General features: G+C 35.5%; 1 protein-coding gene across 5 annotated transcripts in view; it reads right to left on the bottom strand.

Annotated features, from left to right (window-relative positions):
- Positions 1–20,608, bottom strand: part of GRIA2 (glutamate ionotropic receptor AMPA type subunit 2) — an 87,127-nt gene that overhangs the window by 5,107 nt on the left and 61,412 nt on the right. For all 5 annotated transcript variants that reach the window (XM_041479842.1, XM_041479840.1, XM_041479841.1 and 2 more), the window contains exons 7-12: positions 15,944–16,111; positions 15,561–15,665; positions 14,750–14,860; positions 13,417–13,623; positions 12,552–12,922; positions 8,482–8,680 (exon numbers count right to left, since the gene is read on the bottom strand). In XM_041479842.1, coding sequence (XP_041335776.1) covers positions 8,482–8,680; positions 12,552–12,922; positions 13,417–13,623; positions 14,750–14,860; positions 15,561–15,665; positions 15,944–16,111 — 1,161 coding nt within the window. The remainder of the gene's footprint in view (positions 1–8,481; positions 8,681–12,551; positions 12,923–13,416; positions 13,624–14,749; positions 14,861–15,560; positions 15,666–15,943; positions 16,112–20,608) is intronic.

The following is a 20,608-nucleotide window of genomic DNA, read 5'->3' as shown; positions in this document are numbered from 1 at the left end:
TATTAGATGCATTTCTCAACTAAAACCACTTTATAACATGCATTTCAAAACTGCAATTCTGCTCCAGGATCTATAATGACACCATTTTAATAATGAGTGAATTAAGTATAAAAGCATCAGTAACACCACCAGTAATTTCCCACGGCTTCACTGTTTTTGTGGTACAGCATTAGCATTTTCCCAGACTTACCCTGATCTTCATGTCCAGAAATGCAGTCTAGGAAGATTTTGAGGCTCAGATTTCTCCATAGTCTCTGAATGTCTATTAGTATAAAAGGTTCAGGCAGTACCAAGAACCACTAAAAGTTCTCTAACATCTAAATTTTCTAAATATTACCAGAATCTATATATACATTGGCACAGTTGGCTTTTTGCACGTTCTCTTGCAGACCAGTTGTTGCATGTTTTAATCTGTTGCTCTATAAATACTCAGCATACCCATAGATACCAAAAGACTTGGATATACTCAGCATAACAGAATGACAGTAAAATAACTGTGTGCTGAAGGCACAGTGACTTTCTCAGATTCTTGGAACATCTACCATATTGCATTTTTCCAACCCAAAAGATCCCCAGACATATGATCCTAAAAACTAGAAGAATCCTAAAAAATTGATCACACCATTTTTGAAGAGGCAGTTCACAAAGTTCTGTGTACTATCAGCTGGGCAGATGAGCAGGAAAAGGTTGCAAGGAACAGGTTTCCCAAATGGTCAAGTGTTAAGAAGAAACCTCCCACTAGATGGCTCACAGGGTCCTTGCTGTAGGGATGAAGGTAGGAATATCTGACCCAGCAACCATGAAACTGAAAATCTGTAAGACATTCCATAAGAATGTCACCAGATAAGGACACTCAGGGCTGGCCATGACCGTGCAGTCCTTTGCAGCCAGGAACACTGAAAAGCTTCATACTGGAATTCATACAGTTCTGAGTCTGGATCCCTACCTAGTCCTTGGCTTTGTCTAGATTCCTAAAAAATAAGAGCAGTGAGCCACTCTGTAGGGAATACGGGTGACTTCTAGATTTTTTTTATATTGCTACACGATATACTTAGTAATACAATAGGTTTTCAGAACTGTGTCATTTTATTCCTTCATTATTTTCAGAATTTGCATTTATTTGAAAGGCAGAGCCGTAGATGTAGATATATGTCAGTGTTAAAGAGGCCATCTAGCATTCTGTGTACACACAGGATGCCCTGTGTGCAAGTTGGGCTTCCACACTACAAATGCAGTACAAATTACAGAAACATTCTAGACTGCCACAGTGACTACAAGAATGCAAGAGGATGGAAATGACCTGCATTGCTCTTAATTACTGTGGCTGATTGCTATTGCAAGGTGACACTCAGTGTATGCATGAAATGTTAGAAGCTAATTTTAATTTTGGTATTGTAATCAACACCAACACGGCAGTACAAGACCCTAATACTCACAATGAACATTTTTTGTCCCATTACTAATGACTTCTACAGCCATATACTGATACAAAAATGTCCCAGGAACTGATGCTTTTTTTTAAAAGTATCATGTTACCACTGTGCATTTTGACTGTGAAAATAATATCAATGACAATAGAAAATTCATTAAATAAACTGTAAAATTATAAGTATATAATTAATATAGATTAATAAATATTAATAATTATTCCACACATAATTACAATATATCGGGATAACTTTATTATTATAACTAAATTTTATTTTATGATTATTATTACAGAGTACACATCCAATTCCAATGTAGAATACTACCTCCATTAAGAAACTAATTAGGAAATTAATTTATGCAAAGCTTTATCAACTTTATTTTGTGGGTCATCAGATAACTTTTCCATTTTGACATTCAAAGACCTATTATTCTTAAAACTGGGGTGCTGTAATTAGTATGCCTTTGACAGAAATAGCTCCTCAAACTACTAACATTCTACTAGATGATGATCTTGTACTCTGGGAGCAGATCTCCAATTCTCAAACATGATTTATGAAACCATCTTGTTGACCTTCCATACTGAACAAAAGGACAGGAAGTCGTAATGTCACCAGTAGCCAGAAAGTGTAATGAAAGCCAAAATGTGTTAATTTAGTCAGTAAATCAAATATAATTAGGTCAAAAAACCCACAGAAAACAACTTTTTTTTCATTTAATTAGCTGAAGATTAAGTACTTTAAAACACCATGTTTATACTGAGTGAATACTTAAGGTAAGTTCAAATAAATATAAGATCTAAATTTTGTAAGATATGGATGTATTTATTCAGTAATGGTAAAAATTAGTTAAATCTTCTTAAGATGAAGTTTTATGTCATTTCAGTTTCCATTACTTAATTAAGCTTCCAAAAATATCTGTAATATATTAGGTCTTACTAATAAAAAATCTAAAACATTCTACTTCATTAATTAAGTCCTCAAAAGTTTACTTAAAATAATTTTCTCCAGAAATGTGCAGGACAATGACCTTATATAATCATCATATTCTCCATGTGGTTTAAGGAGTTAAGTGACCAAGGCTGTTCTTACAAAGGTATGTTCCCAAATAATTCCACTTCCATTAAAATAACTGCTGAAATTACTCCTCCTTTGAGACTTACTAATTTCAGTTTCCTCAGAATTGAAACTCCTTCCCACCATTCAGCATAAAATCAAAAGATCACTTCAATGTCATTTCTTTAAAAACTCAGATAAACGTCACAAAAAACTAATTTCTACAATTTGAAAAAGAGCTCATTGCACCCATACTGGAGGAGGGGGAATAAACTAAATCCCAAAACACAAAAGTGCTTTCTCAAGCTGTCGCAAATCTGTGGAGAACTGCAAATGCTGTTCTTGTAGTCTAGAACTATAAACATACTGTCTGGACTGAGGAATGAGAAAGCATTCAGACTACTGCTCTTTTGGTGTAAATACCGTACAGCATGCACAGCTCCAGATGACATTTTAAAGTGAAAGACAGAAATTACTAGGATTAGTAGGAAAGGATATTGAGATGACTGTGGAAAAATTATTTATTTATTTATTATATATGAGAAGTGGAAAATTCTGATCACTAGAATGATAGAAATGGAACTTCCTAGTTCAAAAGCATTATCCAACAATTTAGGAGCAATAAGAAAATCTGCATAAAGTTGGAAACCATCAGTTGGCAAAAAACAAAAGAAACACAGATCTGTCACTATGATCAAAATGGTTACCAGAAACTGTGTGACAGAATTGGGAGAAAATTATTTCCAGAAAAGATAAAGAAATATCAATGCCTTTCTACAAAGCAAACTAAGATCTCGGATGGCAAAGAAAGTACACTTCTGCTCCTTCAGGATTAATACACCAAGAAAACAAACACTGAGAAGAAAAAAAATCTACATAATAATTATAAAATACTGTAAAAATTAAGAATAAACTAGTTATAAATACATATAGTCTGGAAAATAAAAGATGTTTCTAATCATAGCAAGCGTAATGTGGAAAGAGGAAAAAAAACCCTGAAAAATAACAAAAAGAGATGTTTTGAGGGAAAAATAAAGTACTGATTACTGCATTCTTTCTTTTAAAATAACTTTCAAAATGGCGTAAATCAATTCTTCTGTGTCTGCAGATGCAAGGACCTCAAAAAACAAGAGACAAGTGAAAATTAATCACTTGAACCCAGTCTATCACAGAAAAGTACAAGCTTATCTTCATTAACATGCTATTGGGTGCAATGGCAGTCCTTGCACTAACTCAGTGCTCAGATCTGACTCTCCTCACTATTTTAGCTATGGACCTGTTTCTCCTGTCAAACTAAAGAGCCAAACCCACACTCTCCAGCCACATCTGCTTTGCAGATCCCTGAAGTACCAGTCCTACACCCTCTCTGCCTCTTCAGGTGTCAACCAGAGTCCATGGTAAATATTACAGGATATTTCATGGCTGAATCTTTCAACTCCTTCACCTCTCAGAGGCTTCTGTGGAGCTAGTCAAAATGAAACTCTGGAAATATATGTTCTATAATTCTTCTACATCTCACACTTTAAAATTTGAGGCTGAGGTATGATTCATAGTCCTTTACTTCAATTTAATAAAATAAAAAAAACAACAACAATAAAAAACCATGTTTCTTCTCACCAAAGATTTCCTGTGATTTTGGTATTTTATTCTTTTAGAAATTTCAGTATGTTTTTTTGTTTGTTTTTTTTTTTTTTTTTTTTTGCATCCCCTCTTATAATGCAATTGCTAACATAAATACTTTTACAAATTAAAAAATATTTAAAAATACTTATAAAAGTAGAGGCACTGGACTTTGTTGAAGATAACTCAGAAAGACATTGATATTTTCTTTCAGGCAAAATTTTCTTTGCCTCCCAACAGACAACACTTTTGCAGGAGAAATGACTCACGAGGTCTTGTCAGCTCTTACGTTTGTTTCTGGCCTTCCACTGTGTGAGAGGATTTCTCTACAAGATTATAAGGATTGTCATCCTTCCAGTATGTTTTCAGTGCCCACCTTTTCATTCTGTAAACTCTTGCCTCTTCAGCAAGAATAAGCAACTCTTGAAGAGTTTTCTCAGTGAAAGGTAAAGTCTGCTTCTTTGTTATGGAGCAGTTCTGCTGCTTCCATTTTGGCAGAGGATCTATTCTTAAAGGCCACCAGAACTATTACAATGAATCAGATTGGTCTGTCCATGTCACACTGCTGGTTGAAAAATAGGTACATATGAAGATATTTTAAATAAAAACTAATGCAGAGAGACAGTAAATTAATCTAGATATTGCTCTGCACATCATTTTTTTTTCCAAGATGCTTAATTACCTTACTTATAGGACTAGTTACAATTCATCTTCTGGAACGGAAAAAGAGGTGGGATGATTGATTTCATTTGTCTACCCAATTTGTACATATCTTTAATGAACAGAGCTAGGCATATAGCAAAAATATGACTGAACCGTAAAAATAATTAACTTTTGTTCTCGTTGTGTCATTTTGGTATTAATTTTCATTATGGCTTCAAGCAGGTGAAAAGCACGGAAATGTTCCAGTGAATGCTTGCATACTTACTTGGATTCTTTCTTCCAGCGCCGTAGCCCATGAAAGTAAGTGAGGCAACTTCAGGAGTTAACGCATACAGACAATGCTTTAAAATTAGCTTCTGCAGTGGCAGGTGAGCAGCAGACTGCCTTGTTGGGTTAGTGACTTCTCTCCCCTTCCAAGTTCAGCTAAGTGCCCTGGCTAATGCACGTACCAGCTGGGAAATCACCGAAGACAAGGACAGTGTGTGACTGTGGACAGTGCCACCAGGACGTACCAGAGTGACGATGTTTCACTGCCCACCATTTACCTCTCCGTCAAGTAGTACCTGTGTCCCAGCAATTACAGAGATGATGATGCACCTGCACAAGAACAACTGAAAAGACTCCTGAGTCTTCCCAGTGGGTCCATTCTCACCACTACAGTCCTCTACTGATTGGAGAAAAATTATGCACTTTGGGGAAACCATGGCCACACATACTTTGTTGTTTTGCCCATAACCCGAAAGAAAATGCAAAAGCAATGCAATATATACATTTGTTTACGCTTTCAATTGCACTAAGAACTGTAAAGGACTATCTATAAATTAGAGGCATTAGCAAATATCAGAAGTGGTAAATATCCCAGCTCAGGGGAACAGAGCTCTTTAGACTTGGGTCGTACTTACGATTCTGCTAGTGCCAACTCTGAGATCTCCCAAGGAAAACTACTACACATTCCGGTATTTACAGAGACCTGACAGATGTGCCATTAAAGAAAAAAATTCCGTCTCTGTAGACTTATAGCTATAAAATTATCTATGAGATTGTTACTAACAAGTAATAGAATCTTGCTGATGTTTATGTCAATAGTTTTTATTTGTCACTTTTTTTTTTTCTTTTAAAAATATTAAAAAATCCATTATTTTTGTACTGGTATTTCCTATGTAGGATGTACCAAGCTTCTTCTTCTCATCTTAAAGCAGCACTATGCTTTTTCATTCCTTTTTCTTAGTTATGTTTCTTAATGCGGTGCCATCTGATGCTCTGTGCACTGCTGGCAAGAATATCTCCTACTGGTCCATGCTACCTTTAAAGCTAGGGAGCCTACCTAAATTGGGGTAAAGTGCAAAGGTAACACATCCTTTTCTCATGAATGGCAAGGATGCAATCCCCACGTGATATGGACTAGCTTATATGCCTACTGTCTGCTGGATATGTGATGAGCACTCACAGGAGCTAGAAAAAGGCTTGATCTCACCTCTTTCCATTAGCATTGCATACATTTATATTCAACTAATCAGAAGAGGATTTTTCAGCTAGTTTTTACCATCTAGGCAATTGCTGAGAATTCTTTTTTGAAAAATACTGCAAAACATCTCTTCTTCAATTGTGTAATGTATTATCACAAAACATGTTTTAGTAGCAAAGATAATTCAGCGTACCGTTCTCATCCCCCGTACCCAACTACCCCTTATTTTGTGCTGCCCCAGGAATTAGGACTGTACTAGGAAAGATTCAGTATACATTTCATCTATAGAAAACAAACTTGTAATAACTTGTAAATAACACCACTCCCTGAAAACAGACTGACTGAAAAACCCCATATGTTTTTTTAATTCCCGAGAGTGACAGAGAAGAAGCCAGACCATTTTAGCTTGCTGCTAAATATATACTCAAATTGTTTTCAGCTAGTCAAAGAATTTGAGTCCTAATTTCAGGTCATATAAAAATCACACACCCAGTCCAATCCAGTCAGAATACAGATATACTCTGGGTGAAATTTTAGTCTCCTTAGTGCTAGAGATTCCTTTCACATTGTCTTCAGCAGAGGTATCATTCTCGGAACTTGAGTTTCAGGCCTCTTAAAAAGAAATTCTGACAGTTGTTATTTCTTCAAAAGTAACTGGTCAAGTTTAAGGGGTTTTTAGCAAACAGTAGATAGATGCACCAGGCTAAGAAGTTGTTTTGCACATAATGTACGAAATTGTGATAGAAATTGCTGAGTAGAAAACTCCAAAGATTATTAGAATTTTGCTTGTGCAGAGCCAAAGATAACTTAACCAAAGATGAAGAATATGCCCTCACAAAGCCTCTATCTATTTTTTACAAAAGTAAGCTTTTAATGCTCAAGCAATTGCCAGGAACACTAGTTGTATAAAAGTGGAGATATGTACATATGTGCTAGGAGTACAACTAGATACTAATGCATGCACATACAAATATTTTTTTGGTTAAAAAAGAAACTTAAAAATCTCGAAAGATTAACTATTCAGAAGAAGAGACCTACTGTTAATTCACATTCAATCCCAAGTAAAGACATGTTCTAAAAGGTTTAGGTTCACAAAACCAGAAACATACCTGTATACTTCTAAATGCTTCTACACACCCTTAGCACAAACCCAATTTCATTTTTACCAGCTTGTACACTTGATTTTAGTTTTGGTTTAGCCCACAGAAATGCAATCAGCAGCAGGTATTATTACTGAACTTACCTTCAGAATCAGAAAATTTCTACAGTTGAGACAAATATGATTGCCATTTAGTCCATTACCAGTTAAGTATGCATTACAGAATCCAGTGAAAACCATAATCTAGCAGTTACTGCTCTAATTATACAGTATATAAGAATATCTGTGAGAACGTGTTTAATTTCACTTTCACGTCAGTGTATGCTTGAAACGTAAATGAATTAATTATAACTATTTTAAAATATATTTTGTTAAATGTAACATCATGAACTAAACCCCATGAAAACAGAAGTCTCTTCCTATTTTAGTACTTCAGATGCACTTTCTATGTAGAGTAAGAGACACACAGAGCACGCAGACAAGGCGAGGCTGCTCTGGGTTTTTTTGTCAGCAGCCTTAGTCTTTCACTCATTTGCTGGATGGATTTCACCAGGCTAGCTGATGTCTCAAGGGCAGTCTAAGACTCACACACTGAAAGTTTCATGTATTTTTAAAACTGCAATACCCAGAGGTAGAGGGTGAGCACTGACAGTCTTCCAAGGCATTAATGTAATGCAAATACAAGAACTGTTTTCAAAAGCAGCCATATATATTCTACAGCAGCCAGAAGGATTATATCCCATTCCCCATCGACAAGTTTGAAAAATCATGTAGAATACTTATTAAGACATGAATGTACACCTTTCCCATGTTCTTATTCACTGTATGGGTACCAAAAATATAGCAGAGCTATTAAACAGATAAATGACAGCAACTTCCTTCTTCAAACATACCTTGTTTTTCCACTGCATACTGGAGTATGTTTTTAGGTAATTTTGCTTTGCATATTTATATCAAGACCCTTATATTTGCATATAAAAAATAAAATGTAGCAATTACAAATAAACAGGAACACTTATATTTGTGAGTTGAGCTGTGTAAATCACACTTGCATAGCAATCTTTTAATAAAGCCAAGGGAAAACACATTTACATGAGTGAAGACCTACTTAAAACAACCTTAAAAAAAATCTAAGAAGTAGAGATTCTTACCCTAAAAAACTCTTTAGTGGAGCCAGAATCTAATGTCCCATAAGCAATTTCTGTTTGCTTGGAAAGATCCTCAGCACTTTCAATGGGAGACACCATCCTCTCAACCGTCAGGAAGGCAGCTAAGTTAGCCGTGTAGGAGGAGATTATGATGAGGGTAAAGAACCACCACACACCTCCAACAATGCGCCCCGACAGGGATCTAGTAACAAGTATGAAATGGATTTGTAAAGTGAAATGGAAATCCCAAAAAGGAACACGTTATCAGTTTTATGCAAATGGTGCATTATAATACAGGGAAGCATTTCAGGCTATCTCAGAGTCCAGCTCTGCACACGCATCAGATGGAAATCAAGGCATTCTCCACTGGATCTCCTGGGACTCTGCTGAAATCAGGACTCCAGAGTTTACTTCTGGAAGAACTTAGTGATCCAGTTCTTCAAAGTTTTGACAACCCTTGAAGGAAACTGCTTCCATCATAATGTGCTATATTTAACACAAACTTTTTGTTCCCTCTGAAGTGATTTTGTGTGACATTACGATGAGGATCAAACAAAATCAGCGGATTTATCAGAATGCACTTTAAAATCAAGAGCCTTGATTGTTTTCATAAGACATTCAGACAAAGACTGATTTCCACAAAACAATGGCTTATGCTGCTGTGCACACTCTGTACTGAGAAACACATAGCATTATTTTTAAGAAAAGATTGCCCAGGGAATATCTATAGCCTAAAATGTGCACACGACTTTTGAAAGATACAAGCATTTAACAAACTGAGGACTGGACATGAAACAATCAGTGATAATACAGAAAAATGGTGAAGAAAGTATATTTTAAAAAATAATAATAATCTGATGTTTATAACAGCAGCAGGTGGGCTCTTATGGATCTGTGTTTTGCTTCTCCTGCTCAAGAAGAAAGAAGAAAAGAGAACTCAAGAAAACATATAAAACAGCATAAAGCACACAACTCAACTCAGTAATTTTCAAAATAGAAAACTAATATAAGAGAAATATTGGCATAACATTATTGTCAAACTTGGATTTTTTTTTTCTTCATGATCCTTTAAAGTTTGAAATTAATTACCACTTTGTTTCCAAACAAGACATTATAGGAAGCAGTACATAATCTTCGGAGATATGCTTAATTATTTGGAAGAAATGTGCATGTAGTTAACAGTCTAGTTCTAGAGCACCGCAGTAGCTTAGGTATGCCTTGGTGTGTCTCTTCTATTTACTAAGTAAACAAATTAGGAATCACTCACCCAGCCTACTGTACTGTGAATGAGAACACAAACTAATTGTGACATAGAATATATATAGATATATCTATATATAGACATATGTACATTTAAAAATTATAGTTATGCAAAGTGGATTTACCAAGCTAGGAACAAAATTAAATAGAACAGATTCTGGACAAATAATTTTTTTCTAATTGCTATTGCATAAAATCTCTGTCATAATTCTGACATCAAAAGATTTATTCCATGTCACAACAGACTCACTAATTCACTCTACTGCATGAAAATCAAGTCAGATAAGGCCCAAAATATGTTATTCAAAGGACCATAGAAAAAAAAATTATATCAAGCTCATTCTAAAGTGAGCTGTATTCTGCAAAAATGCTTACTGTCACTTTTGAAAAAACATCATGTCCTTATTTTGAAAAGGGGGTAATTGGAATATAAAATAATTCTACAAACAAAATATTGAGTTATAAGATATACTGAATATTTTATATTGTGTATTTGCAAGGTAAAATCTGTCAATGTGTATTTAATAACTAGGCTACTTTGTATTGTATTGATGACACCCTCTACAAATGACAATAATTTTCAAATGCCCATGATCTGTGAGCAAAGTTGCCACTGACTTTGTGAAAAAAGAATAAACTCAATACCAATACTGAAATCATGCTCCCACATGGCATTTTACAAGTAAAATTATTTGGGGTGTCATTTTTGTTCAAAATTTCCCCAGACAGTCTCTCACAGTTAAATGAGTAGTTTCTTTTTTATGTACATTTTGAACAGTTTCTAAAATGTGCTAGCATGAACCCATACTTTAGAAGCATCTAATTTACTAGACCTTTAAGTACTATAACAAAAATTTCTGTGCACAATTACATAAATTTGTGCACCATCTTTTGTACTTAGAAAAGCATTACCTGGGAGAATAGAGAGCACACTCATGTCTCAGAAAAGACAAGAAAAACTTTGCTCTAAGTTATGATTATCACATAATAGATTATTGTATCCTTTTGTTCCTCTGCTACCCATGAGGCAACATTGGGACTGTTCCTACAGACCACTTCCAGGTGGTCCAGTCTTACTCAGCACCACTATTCTATTCCAGAGCCAATAAATATAATATAATAAATATTATACTTATTTTGATTTTAATATTTAATATTTCAGTATTTTAATATTTAATATTAATACCAATTATATTAATGATATTTTTCTATTTTTAGAATAAACAGATAATATACAAATTAACCACCTTCCTTGAAATTATGGTTTCAACAAAATAAATTTAAATGCTTCGCTGAAGTTAAATATTGGATATCCAAAATTGAGTTTCATGCACCTTTTATGATGACCATTTGCTATCCGTATTCTTACACTACCTTTCAGTACCAATCAAACCATATAAAACAATCATTTTGCTTTCATAAATAGTAAAATATAGTAAAATAATAATGATAACAAGAAAAAGATCATAATTCTACTGCAGCTTTGAGTTAATAAAAATAATTTTGTACTAATATACAAAATTATTTTTTATAATGTTGTGACTTAGCAGGCAACTCCAACTGTGAAGTGTGTAATCAATACAAAAACCCCACAAGAGTGAAATCAACACAACTTCTCATGACCTGCAGCAATGCACCCTCTCCACTGCCTTGTCTCTTGTATACAATTCTTACTGGGTTAGGTGTCAAATGCATTGCATCTTTCACCATAAAGGCTGGCATGTCCCACTGTGACACAGCAGCCTTTACGGAGAATTGCTGAAGTTCTCACACAATAAGTGCTGTTATTTCTGTGGTAGAACAACTGGAAAACCTGCTGTTGCCTTTTGGCATGCATGACTTAATATCTAAGAAATGCTCCCTTGGTTTGATTTATTTTGACCACCAGCCACTAGACTCACTAGAAACTGACCCGTTCCCTGTCTTATTTGAGGATGTTTACATTAAGAAAGGTAATTCTAATAAGCAGTTTTAGCTAAGTCCTCTGGTTTGATTTCCTTAAACTCGGCTGCCCTATTTAAATTGCTACTATATTTCCTTCAAGCAGCAATTTACCTACCTACTCATCACTTCGCTGAATCAAGGCTAGAACCACTTGTGCACAAGCAAAACAGAATATTTAATGAACTCCAAAGGAATTAACTTAAGTGCTTTACAGTTGTCCCTAATAAAGTAGAAGAAAATCCATGAGGAATTAAGCACTCATAAACTGGACCTCCAGATTCATTTTCATAACTTCCTTTGTGACTTTTCTAAAACTAGGCCATGGAAAAAAATAGTGTTTTGCAACTATCCACAGGAAATTAGAGCCATCACAGGACTTTTTACTTAAGTTCAAGGCTCTCTTGGGGAATAAGAGTGTGTTAATAACCATGTTATGATATGCAGTGAGTTTTAGAGGGAAAGTGCTGCCTCTGTAGTTCGTGACTAGTATGTTATCCTTTTTTCCCATTACAGTTGTGGTGAACCATATGCACTGTCAACTGTAAAATGGGAATATGCAGCAAAAACACGGTACCCCTCCAAGAAGGCATGGAATGATGTGAACCTTATGCATTTTACAGTCTCTGCATGGTGTATATAACTTCACTTGGCAGACTTATGATCGACACTAAGGCAAAGTCGATCAACTATATCCTGACCCTAGGTCACAGACAAGTGCTTTCACTTCAAGGACTTCTGTGACTTTAGGGAGGGAAAAATCATTGCAATTAATTTCTCTCCAAGAATGAAAATATATGCACCACGAACCTCTTCTGGCTGAGATGGCTGAGACCAAAAATGCACAAAGTTGAAATGAGTGAGTAACCAACCTTGGCGAAATATCGCATCCTTGCTGCATAAAGGCACCCAGGGAAAACCAGAGACTATTAAATATCCCAAATTCATTAGTTGATTCATTAGTTTGCGTTTCTCTTCCATCTTCAAATTCCTCAGTGTGCCACTCGTATGGGCTAAATCTGCTGACCAGGAATAAAACTACACTGACCCCAATGTAGGCAAAAACAATGCACATCCAGATTTCATATGCTAACGGATCAAGAAATGAAAACACTCCTGGCTTGGACTTCTGAGGCTTCTTGATCATTATTGATATCCCCAGGCTCATAAAGGGCTTTGAGAAGTCAATCACCTCTTCTCTCACCAATGTTATAGTTAATGGAGCGATTGCAATATCGGCTTTCTGTAAAGGAAGAGAAAAAGCAAATAATAGCTAATGCAATGAACAGAGCAAAAAATGGTTTCGTTTCTATGGCATTTCACAAATAGAAAATAGGACAGCAGAGGCATTTGTTTCACTGAGAACATCCTGTGGAGAATTTCAGAAATTTTTAGTTGAACTCGTACTGAAATACATAGAGCCATATGGTTGGTGTACTCCAAGATTTTGCTTTTATATATGCCCTTTTAACAGCATATGGCATTTAAAAGTTTAACAAAGTACTTTGCTTTTCACCTGGTCAGAAGGATGAAATATGCGTTCATGTTCCCCCAGATTCATTTGCATTTGAAATGTAATTTAATGTTTTATTTTCAAAATTTTTCATGCCATTAAAAGTCATTCATTCCTATAAAATTAATTAGGTAACTTTCCTACATTCTACAGAGAAAATGAAACCAAATCCCACTCCTTCCATTCGTCTTTAATAGCTTTATTATTATAGAAAATTTTCTTACCCCATAAACAAGTTCTCCAACCATCCCATTCCAGATTTTCGTGTCTGCATCCCTTGCCCCATACTTGCCATCCCCAACAATTGTGAGCTTATATTTGAATCCACAGTGCTTAGCAATTTCTGTAGCTAAGTCCACACAGTAGCCCTCATATCGATCATTTCCTTCAAGCATTTCGTGATTTTTCTTCATCATGACATATGGGGACTCCTGCACAGAAAGAACTCGCCTTAGCTACTTGACAGAGACAGGTGCACCTGTTGTACACTTCACAGATTGGTATGCTCCCTTTTACATGTGAAAAAAGAGAGCAGATACCATCTGAATCATACATGCTACGTAGACATTAGCTGTCAATTATGAATGGCACGTGTCTTTAACACATTTAAAAGCTGCATTCTCCAGAGTCATACACAAATGAGTACTTACAGGCACAGTGATTCCCAGAAGTATGTTAATAATGACCATGATTGTTAACAGGAGTTACGCATTCAGAGAAGAAAGAGTAAATTCCAAAATCAGTTTCTTTCTCTCATACAGTTTGAATGGAAGAAGGCAAAGGTATTTAGTTGCTTTTGTTGCTGTCTTATACAAGAAAATTATTTTCTATTTCACAACCACATCTCTCCTTGAAAAAACACTTGAGTCTCTCAAGGCTATATTTTTATTAAATTGCTATACAAACAACAGGTAAGATATCTATAACTATGCACTAAATTTCTATCATCAGAAAAATTGGTGATGATTCATAAATTGGATTAATGTATTTCCTCCTTGCTCAGTTGCTACAGGACTGTCCTTGCATCCAGAGAAATTTATGTGCTAACCTATGTGTCGTTCAAACTGATAAACAAGCTGTGTAATTTACAGAAAAATGCTCGTCTATAATAATATACAATTTAATTTTCTAAACAACCAGAATAAAATATTTAATGTTTAACTTTACACTTTACCAATCCATAGCAGCTACAATCCTGAAGCATAAGAACCAGTCTCTTTGCTGTTTGTCAAAAGCTATTCTCTAAAATCTATTCTCTAAATTCTCTGCCTGTCAGAAAGTTCCTCTCCTTTGAAAGCAGGTATTTAATTTCCATTTTCAGTTTTAAAAACCATGATTTTCTAGGATGTTCAATCAAAGACATTCATCCTCTACAAATCAAAACTGCATGCTGAATCTCATATAATTCCCTAATTTTTAGATTTTATTATGTATCACAATAAGTAACAGCTCACAACCTTAAATAATAAAAAGACAGTACATTGAAACTAACATAATGTCGAGAAACAAATCATTGTCGGACAGACTTGTCTTCTGACAAAATAGGAGGTTAATTACCAAAATAGTGGTGACAATAATAGTCTTATTCTCTAGTCCTGAAGATTCATTTCCAAGAGGGCCATCAAGAGGATTCACAACCATTTTGTCCACTTCACTCCAATATCCAATCTAAAGAGAGTGTATAGGATGCACAGACACTAGTGAATATGAACCTTTCTGGAAAAGGTAAAGCATGTTATTACTGTGCCCTTGATTTGTGCTCACAGAGAACTATTTAACCTATGGATTTACCATTGCAAGCATTTCTATTTATGTAGTGAGAGACCACAACAAACACTAAAAAGATTGAACTAATGAAATTTTTTACATTACTTTGTCTAGAACAGGTATACCATTTTTATTCACATATTAACAGGTTTTAGTATAAACATCACACATTGTAAAATTGAAATACTCCAGATTAGCAAAACATGAGAAACTGTTTTTCCCTGAAAGATTTGAAATTAGAGCAGAAAAACAAACACATTTATAAAAACATCACTAAAAAGCTGTATCTAGCTTTTGTCATTCAGAAGCATATTTCTCCAAATGCTGGCTCACATTTAGCAATTCAGATCAGAAAGAAAAAAGTTTAATCCACAAAACTGAAAGGAAAACACTCTTACATTGCACTTACCAGAAATAATAATTCATATTTGTTAGAAAGAAATATTACATATGTTTACTTCACTCTGCAAGACCACTGTAGAATACACCTATGAATAAATACTATCACAGCTCGTGCTTTAATGAATGTTTCAGTACCTACCTTAACTCATTGCTTAGAATGGTAAAACCTTTTAAGACGCTATAACACAATTCAAATTACCTTCCGAGGACCAGTACTTTTGAGTTCCATGACGTTTATTGTAAAATTGATTCTCTTTCCGTTCTGATCAAACTTGATATTTCCTGTTAGCCCTTCCACCTGAACCTATAATAGATGAAGATACAAGTGGTAGAAGAATTAAGTTTGTTTCTTTTCAGAAAATAGGGTTTTTATTTCCACAAATTATTACTGAAATTTCAAAAACATTAATGTAAGAGTCATTTTCATATGCAATATACTATCTTAGCCAGGTTCCTGAGGATTTCACTTCTACATTACTCCCAGGAAGATCCTGACAGGTTAGGAGACTAGCAGATATTTTCAAGCATTTATAGAGAACTTCACACATGCACTCATCCCAACATCCACTCCAGGGAAGCTACCTGTTTCAATGCCCTTTCTATTTCTACACCATGACCCCAGGGTACTGCTGGATTTGCAAGACAATCTCCAGCATTTCCTCTTCTGGAGATCTCAATCCTCTGTTTACGCAAATTACGGAAAGCTTCTGTCATCACTTGAACAGCATCATAGGTCAGAGCAGAGGTATACTGAAAAGAAGTGAAAATAGTTCATTAAAAACTGTCTTCAGCTTCACTATATCTTCCAATCCACTTGGTGATCCATTAAACACTAGAAAGGACAGCAAGATATACTTGAAATCAATCCATTTTTCCTTCATTTACCCTCTGAGGGGCATCTGTGAAAATTCATCTAGTGTTCATCAGAATGGTTAGGGACAGTGCCAATAAATCCTAGCTAAAGATTTGCAGATGTTTTCCATGTGAGTTACATTTTTTCTCGCTTACAGCTGTGAAACAGTCCTGTGTGCAGATAGGGCTGGAAGTCCATGCAGGTGAAAGGGAAAAAAACGAAATAATTTTCAGTGTTTAACCTGAGCTAGCCTGTAAAAATAAGAAGTTGTTCCTCTGATTACACTCCTCATGGAGAAGCATTTATTCACAGATCTTGAGACTTCATCTCCTCCCAGACATATACACACAAACCCAAAGAGCATGTATTTGTATATACATGCATTTAATTTTTTCCCATTAAATAAAAATCTCAGGGGTAGCTACTTTCATGTATGCAATACCTTGTTAACACCACAGAAAACAGTTTTGAGGCTGAGATGCCTGGAACAAGTGGTGCCCCTCAAAAAGCAATATAGGTGAGGAAGAGCCCCATGTTCCTAAACTGACATAATATAAGGAGCTTTACAACTTCTGAGACATCAGAGATGAATCCTGTGATCACATACATCAGGAACTGGGGCTAATTGGTCAAAAGCATTTATCTTCAGTGACTGGAAAATTTTACATCTCAACTAACTAACTGAACTGAAATCACATGTGCACATACACTGAGGACTTTGTTGGATGGGCTTTTTGAGTCTGAAACTCTACAATTAGGCCAAATAAAAGAGCCATTTTTTGGAAATATGGGCCAGAATATAACTACTCAGAGGCATATGAATGAATGGAATGATCCCTGTGAAGGCTATTAGATGCTGAAAATATATAAATTGTAAAGTGGAGAGAAATGATGTATTAGCTCTTTGCTTCAATGGCTCAGACTTTAATGAGAATTTTAATTAGTTAGCTCAAGTCATGCAGAAGGCTCTTGTAATTGTAACGAAAGCAAGCTCCCAAATTGAGATTAATTTTTGTATGCAACTGTCAGACCTTAGAAAAGGAAGAAAAGGAAAGTAGAACTCTTTTTTTAAAGATCAGTAAGCTCAATGATCGGTGTCAATCTTCTCAATAAAATTTTCTCAGTGACTTGTACAGAAATATTTAAAGGATCAGAACAGCTGAATGAAGTGAAAGGCTGGCTGGAGTCACTACGACTTCCTCCTACTGGAGCAGCAGTGCTGAAGTGGTGCACGTGAATTTGGAGATGAGGAGAAGAAAGGACCCTGACTAGCAGTACTTCTTTAAACATTGCTCTTTGCAGTACAGAAACATACTGTGCCACACTAGTGTTCTGAGAAACTTTGGACATAGCACTGTCACTAAACATCGAAACATAGGGTAGCAGAGAAAATAAGAGCTTGGAACTGAGATGTAATAATGCTATCTAATTCAGTTATTCTATGATTCATTGGATCATTGAGATATATTTAATGCATAATTACTGACCTGAATATTCATAGCTCAATCACACATGAGGATTATGTAGAGCTTTGACTATCAATCAATGTCTATAAGTGCATACATGTCTTCACATATATGCAATCTACATGTCATAATTTAGATTAAGACCACTTTAATCTAAGGATCTCAAAATATTTTAAAAGTACTGTTGGAGATGCCATGAAAGCAAGCAGGCCATGAATCATTTCTTACTGCTTTATTGTGCATACACTTTCAGCTCCTAATAACCTTCATGGGGCTCATTAACACTATCTACAGCTTCATAAATTGATGTAAAGTTGACAAACTAAACCAAAGTGAACTCATTACCATAAACAAGAAATGACAGACCAATAACCTACTCATGCAGAGGTGTGTGCGTCTGCATAATAAATAAAACGGTTGTAAGTTGAAGGATGCATTAGCCCTGCCTTGATTCACTTTGTTTTCCTGGAGATTCATCCACTTTCTGATCTTCATTATTAAAATAAATGGGAGCACTACTTGGAACATAATTCTGTGGAAGTGGGATGGGGTCTTACATCTTACAATTTTATGGCAGTGTAAACTTCCCAACATAATTTCAGTTCCTTCCACCTTAATATGATAAGATCAGCAACTTTACTACAAAATTAAATAGGTGCTACACTAGAGTTCTTACAGAATCACTTGCATTAATTAAAACATGGCAAAGAATATTAAAAAAAAAATCCTGCATCTCACAATTTTAGAACTAGGATAATAAGCTGATAAGTTAAATTGCCTGAAGATTTTATGCCATTTGCTATGAAACATGGATTGCATGAATTTCAAATGAAAATAATTTTCTCTAAGTAGATGCCTTAATTGCCAAGCAGAGAAAACACAATGTCCATGCAATTTTCTTCAACTTAAATTTCTAACTTAATTTTCTACCTTCAACTTAAATGCCCTAGTAGACTGTAGCAAAATATGTAAGCTGCAATTGTGAAGATGAATTTGAAAAGCAAAGACAAAACAAAGTCATCCCCGACTAAGCAGAAGTTATTACATGTACTGTCCAAGAAAAACTGCCAAATGTTCCTTTTTGTAAATTCAAATGTTTTCCAGTAACTCAGGAGATAGTGGAAATCCTTAGCAGAAAGGGCCAGGATTCTATTTTGTACAATCAGTAACTGAATCTTCTGAAGGTGAAATTGCAGAACACTACCCCAGAATATAACAAGGTTTTGTCATATGTGTAAGTTGCATAAAACTTACAAAGTTGTAAGATATTATAAAAAAGGTAGGTTAGCCTGTTAAACTTGCATTTAACTCAATGCCTGTTCATGTGCCCATGACAAAGCTGAGAGATATGATTAGATGATTAGACATCTAAAATAATTAAGACAGTATACTTAAGCAGTGGAAAAGAAATAAAAATGTGAAGACATGAATGCAAAAAAATAGGAAAAAAATAAAAGGAAAATATTCTGAATCACAAGAAGTGAATTTTTTCTCCTCCTGATTTGAATATCTGCAATGTCCAAATCTATCCTTGTTTACAGTCAGAGAACACAATAAGCGTTCTAAGGTGTGATTCATTTGACCAGTTAGACACCTTCTTGGAAGATGAAATTAATTGTGCTTTAGATTTCACTCTGATCTCCAGTGACTCCTGATACTAGGGAGGAATCCAGGGCGGTTGTCTTAGGGCCACCTTTTTACACTGTAGTCTCACTAGTAACAAACTAAAACCACTCAGACGGACTGTGAACTAGCCATTCATCCCTAATCCAACACATTCGAGAGAAAGAAAATATAATGGGAAAATTTTGGAAAATCTATGTCAAAGAATACAGTGCTGTTGTACAAGACACTAGGAGACCTCAGCCAGAATGGCAGATCCAGCTGCAGCAGCACTCAGGAAGGCAGAAATCAGTCTGCAACAGGCACAGATGGAGGCTCCTTACCATGTATGAGGGGTGCTGTTGGAACAGCAGAAGGGACACTGCATCACATCTTAGCAGAGGCTAAGAGAAAGGAGGCCTAAAATCTCATAGAAATATTTTCCCTTGGGGAGCGGTAAAATTCTGAGAGAGGAAATATAGGAAATGTTCTTTGTTGCAAGAGCAGAAGGGTAGAATCAATCAGTCTAAACACACTTTCACAACCTTTCTTATATTTAACCAATTTTAATATCAGCAAATATACAAAATAAGCTATAATAAAATCTCTCATCTGAATTTTTTGTGGTTTTCCCTCAACAAAGTACTTCTTTACTTGAATGACAGTATATACAACAAAAGCAGACAGATTGATATAAACATTCCTACATCTTTATAAATTACAAACAAAACATAGGTACATACCTATGTAAACACACAAGCAAAAAAGAAATGAGGCCCAAAGTTACTTGTCAAGAAGTAGTGAAGGAACTGGGCAGCTGTCTCCCATACTTCCAGTGTAGTCAAACTGATGCACGCAACATCAGACACCTACTTCTTAAAGGTCTTTAACGTAGCTGGGAGCTATTTTGAAACAGACAGTGTTACATACACTTTGGAAAATACCTGAAGGTGGTCTGGCAGATAAGAGAGCTAATAGAAAATTACCTGACTGATTGGAAATGGCTATTTCCTTCTGGAGGTCCTGGCACCTTGCATAGCATCCTGACAGGACATGGAATTGCAAAGAGCTACTTCCAATAGACACAAGAGACATTGTCAAATCTTGCACACGTAAGTGCAACTGGAAGTGAAGACAGCATTTGACTGTGCCCATAGTCAGGCTTTGTTCTCACCTGTTTTGTGCAGGCATTAGCATGAATGGGGGTGTGTACATAGCAGTGTGCTGAGAAAATGGGCCTTGAGCACTCGAGCATCTTCATTACCTCTGGCCATATTTCAAATACTGCAATGTGAGATAGAGGTCAGGGAGCCCAGAAAAGACAGT

This window comes from Pyrgilauda ruficollis, unplaced genomic scaffold, assembly GCF_017590135.1.
Source record: "Pyrgilauda ruficollis isolate IOZ18807 unplaced genomic scaffold, ASM1759013v1 scaffold5, whole genome shotgun sequence".
Taxonomy (NCBI): domain Eukaryota; kingdom Metazoa; phylum Chordata; class Aves; order Passeriformes; family Passeridae; genus Pyrgilauda; species Pyrgilauda ruficollis.
This window is presented reverse-complemented; position numbering and strand designations above follow the sequence as displayed.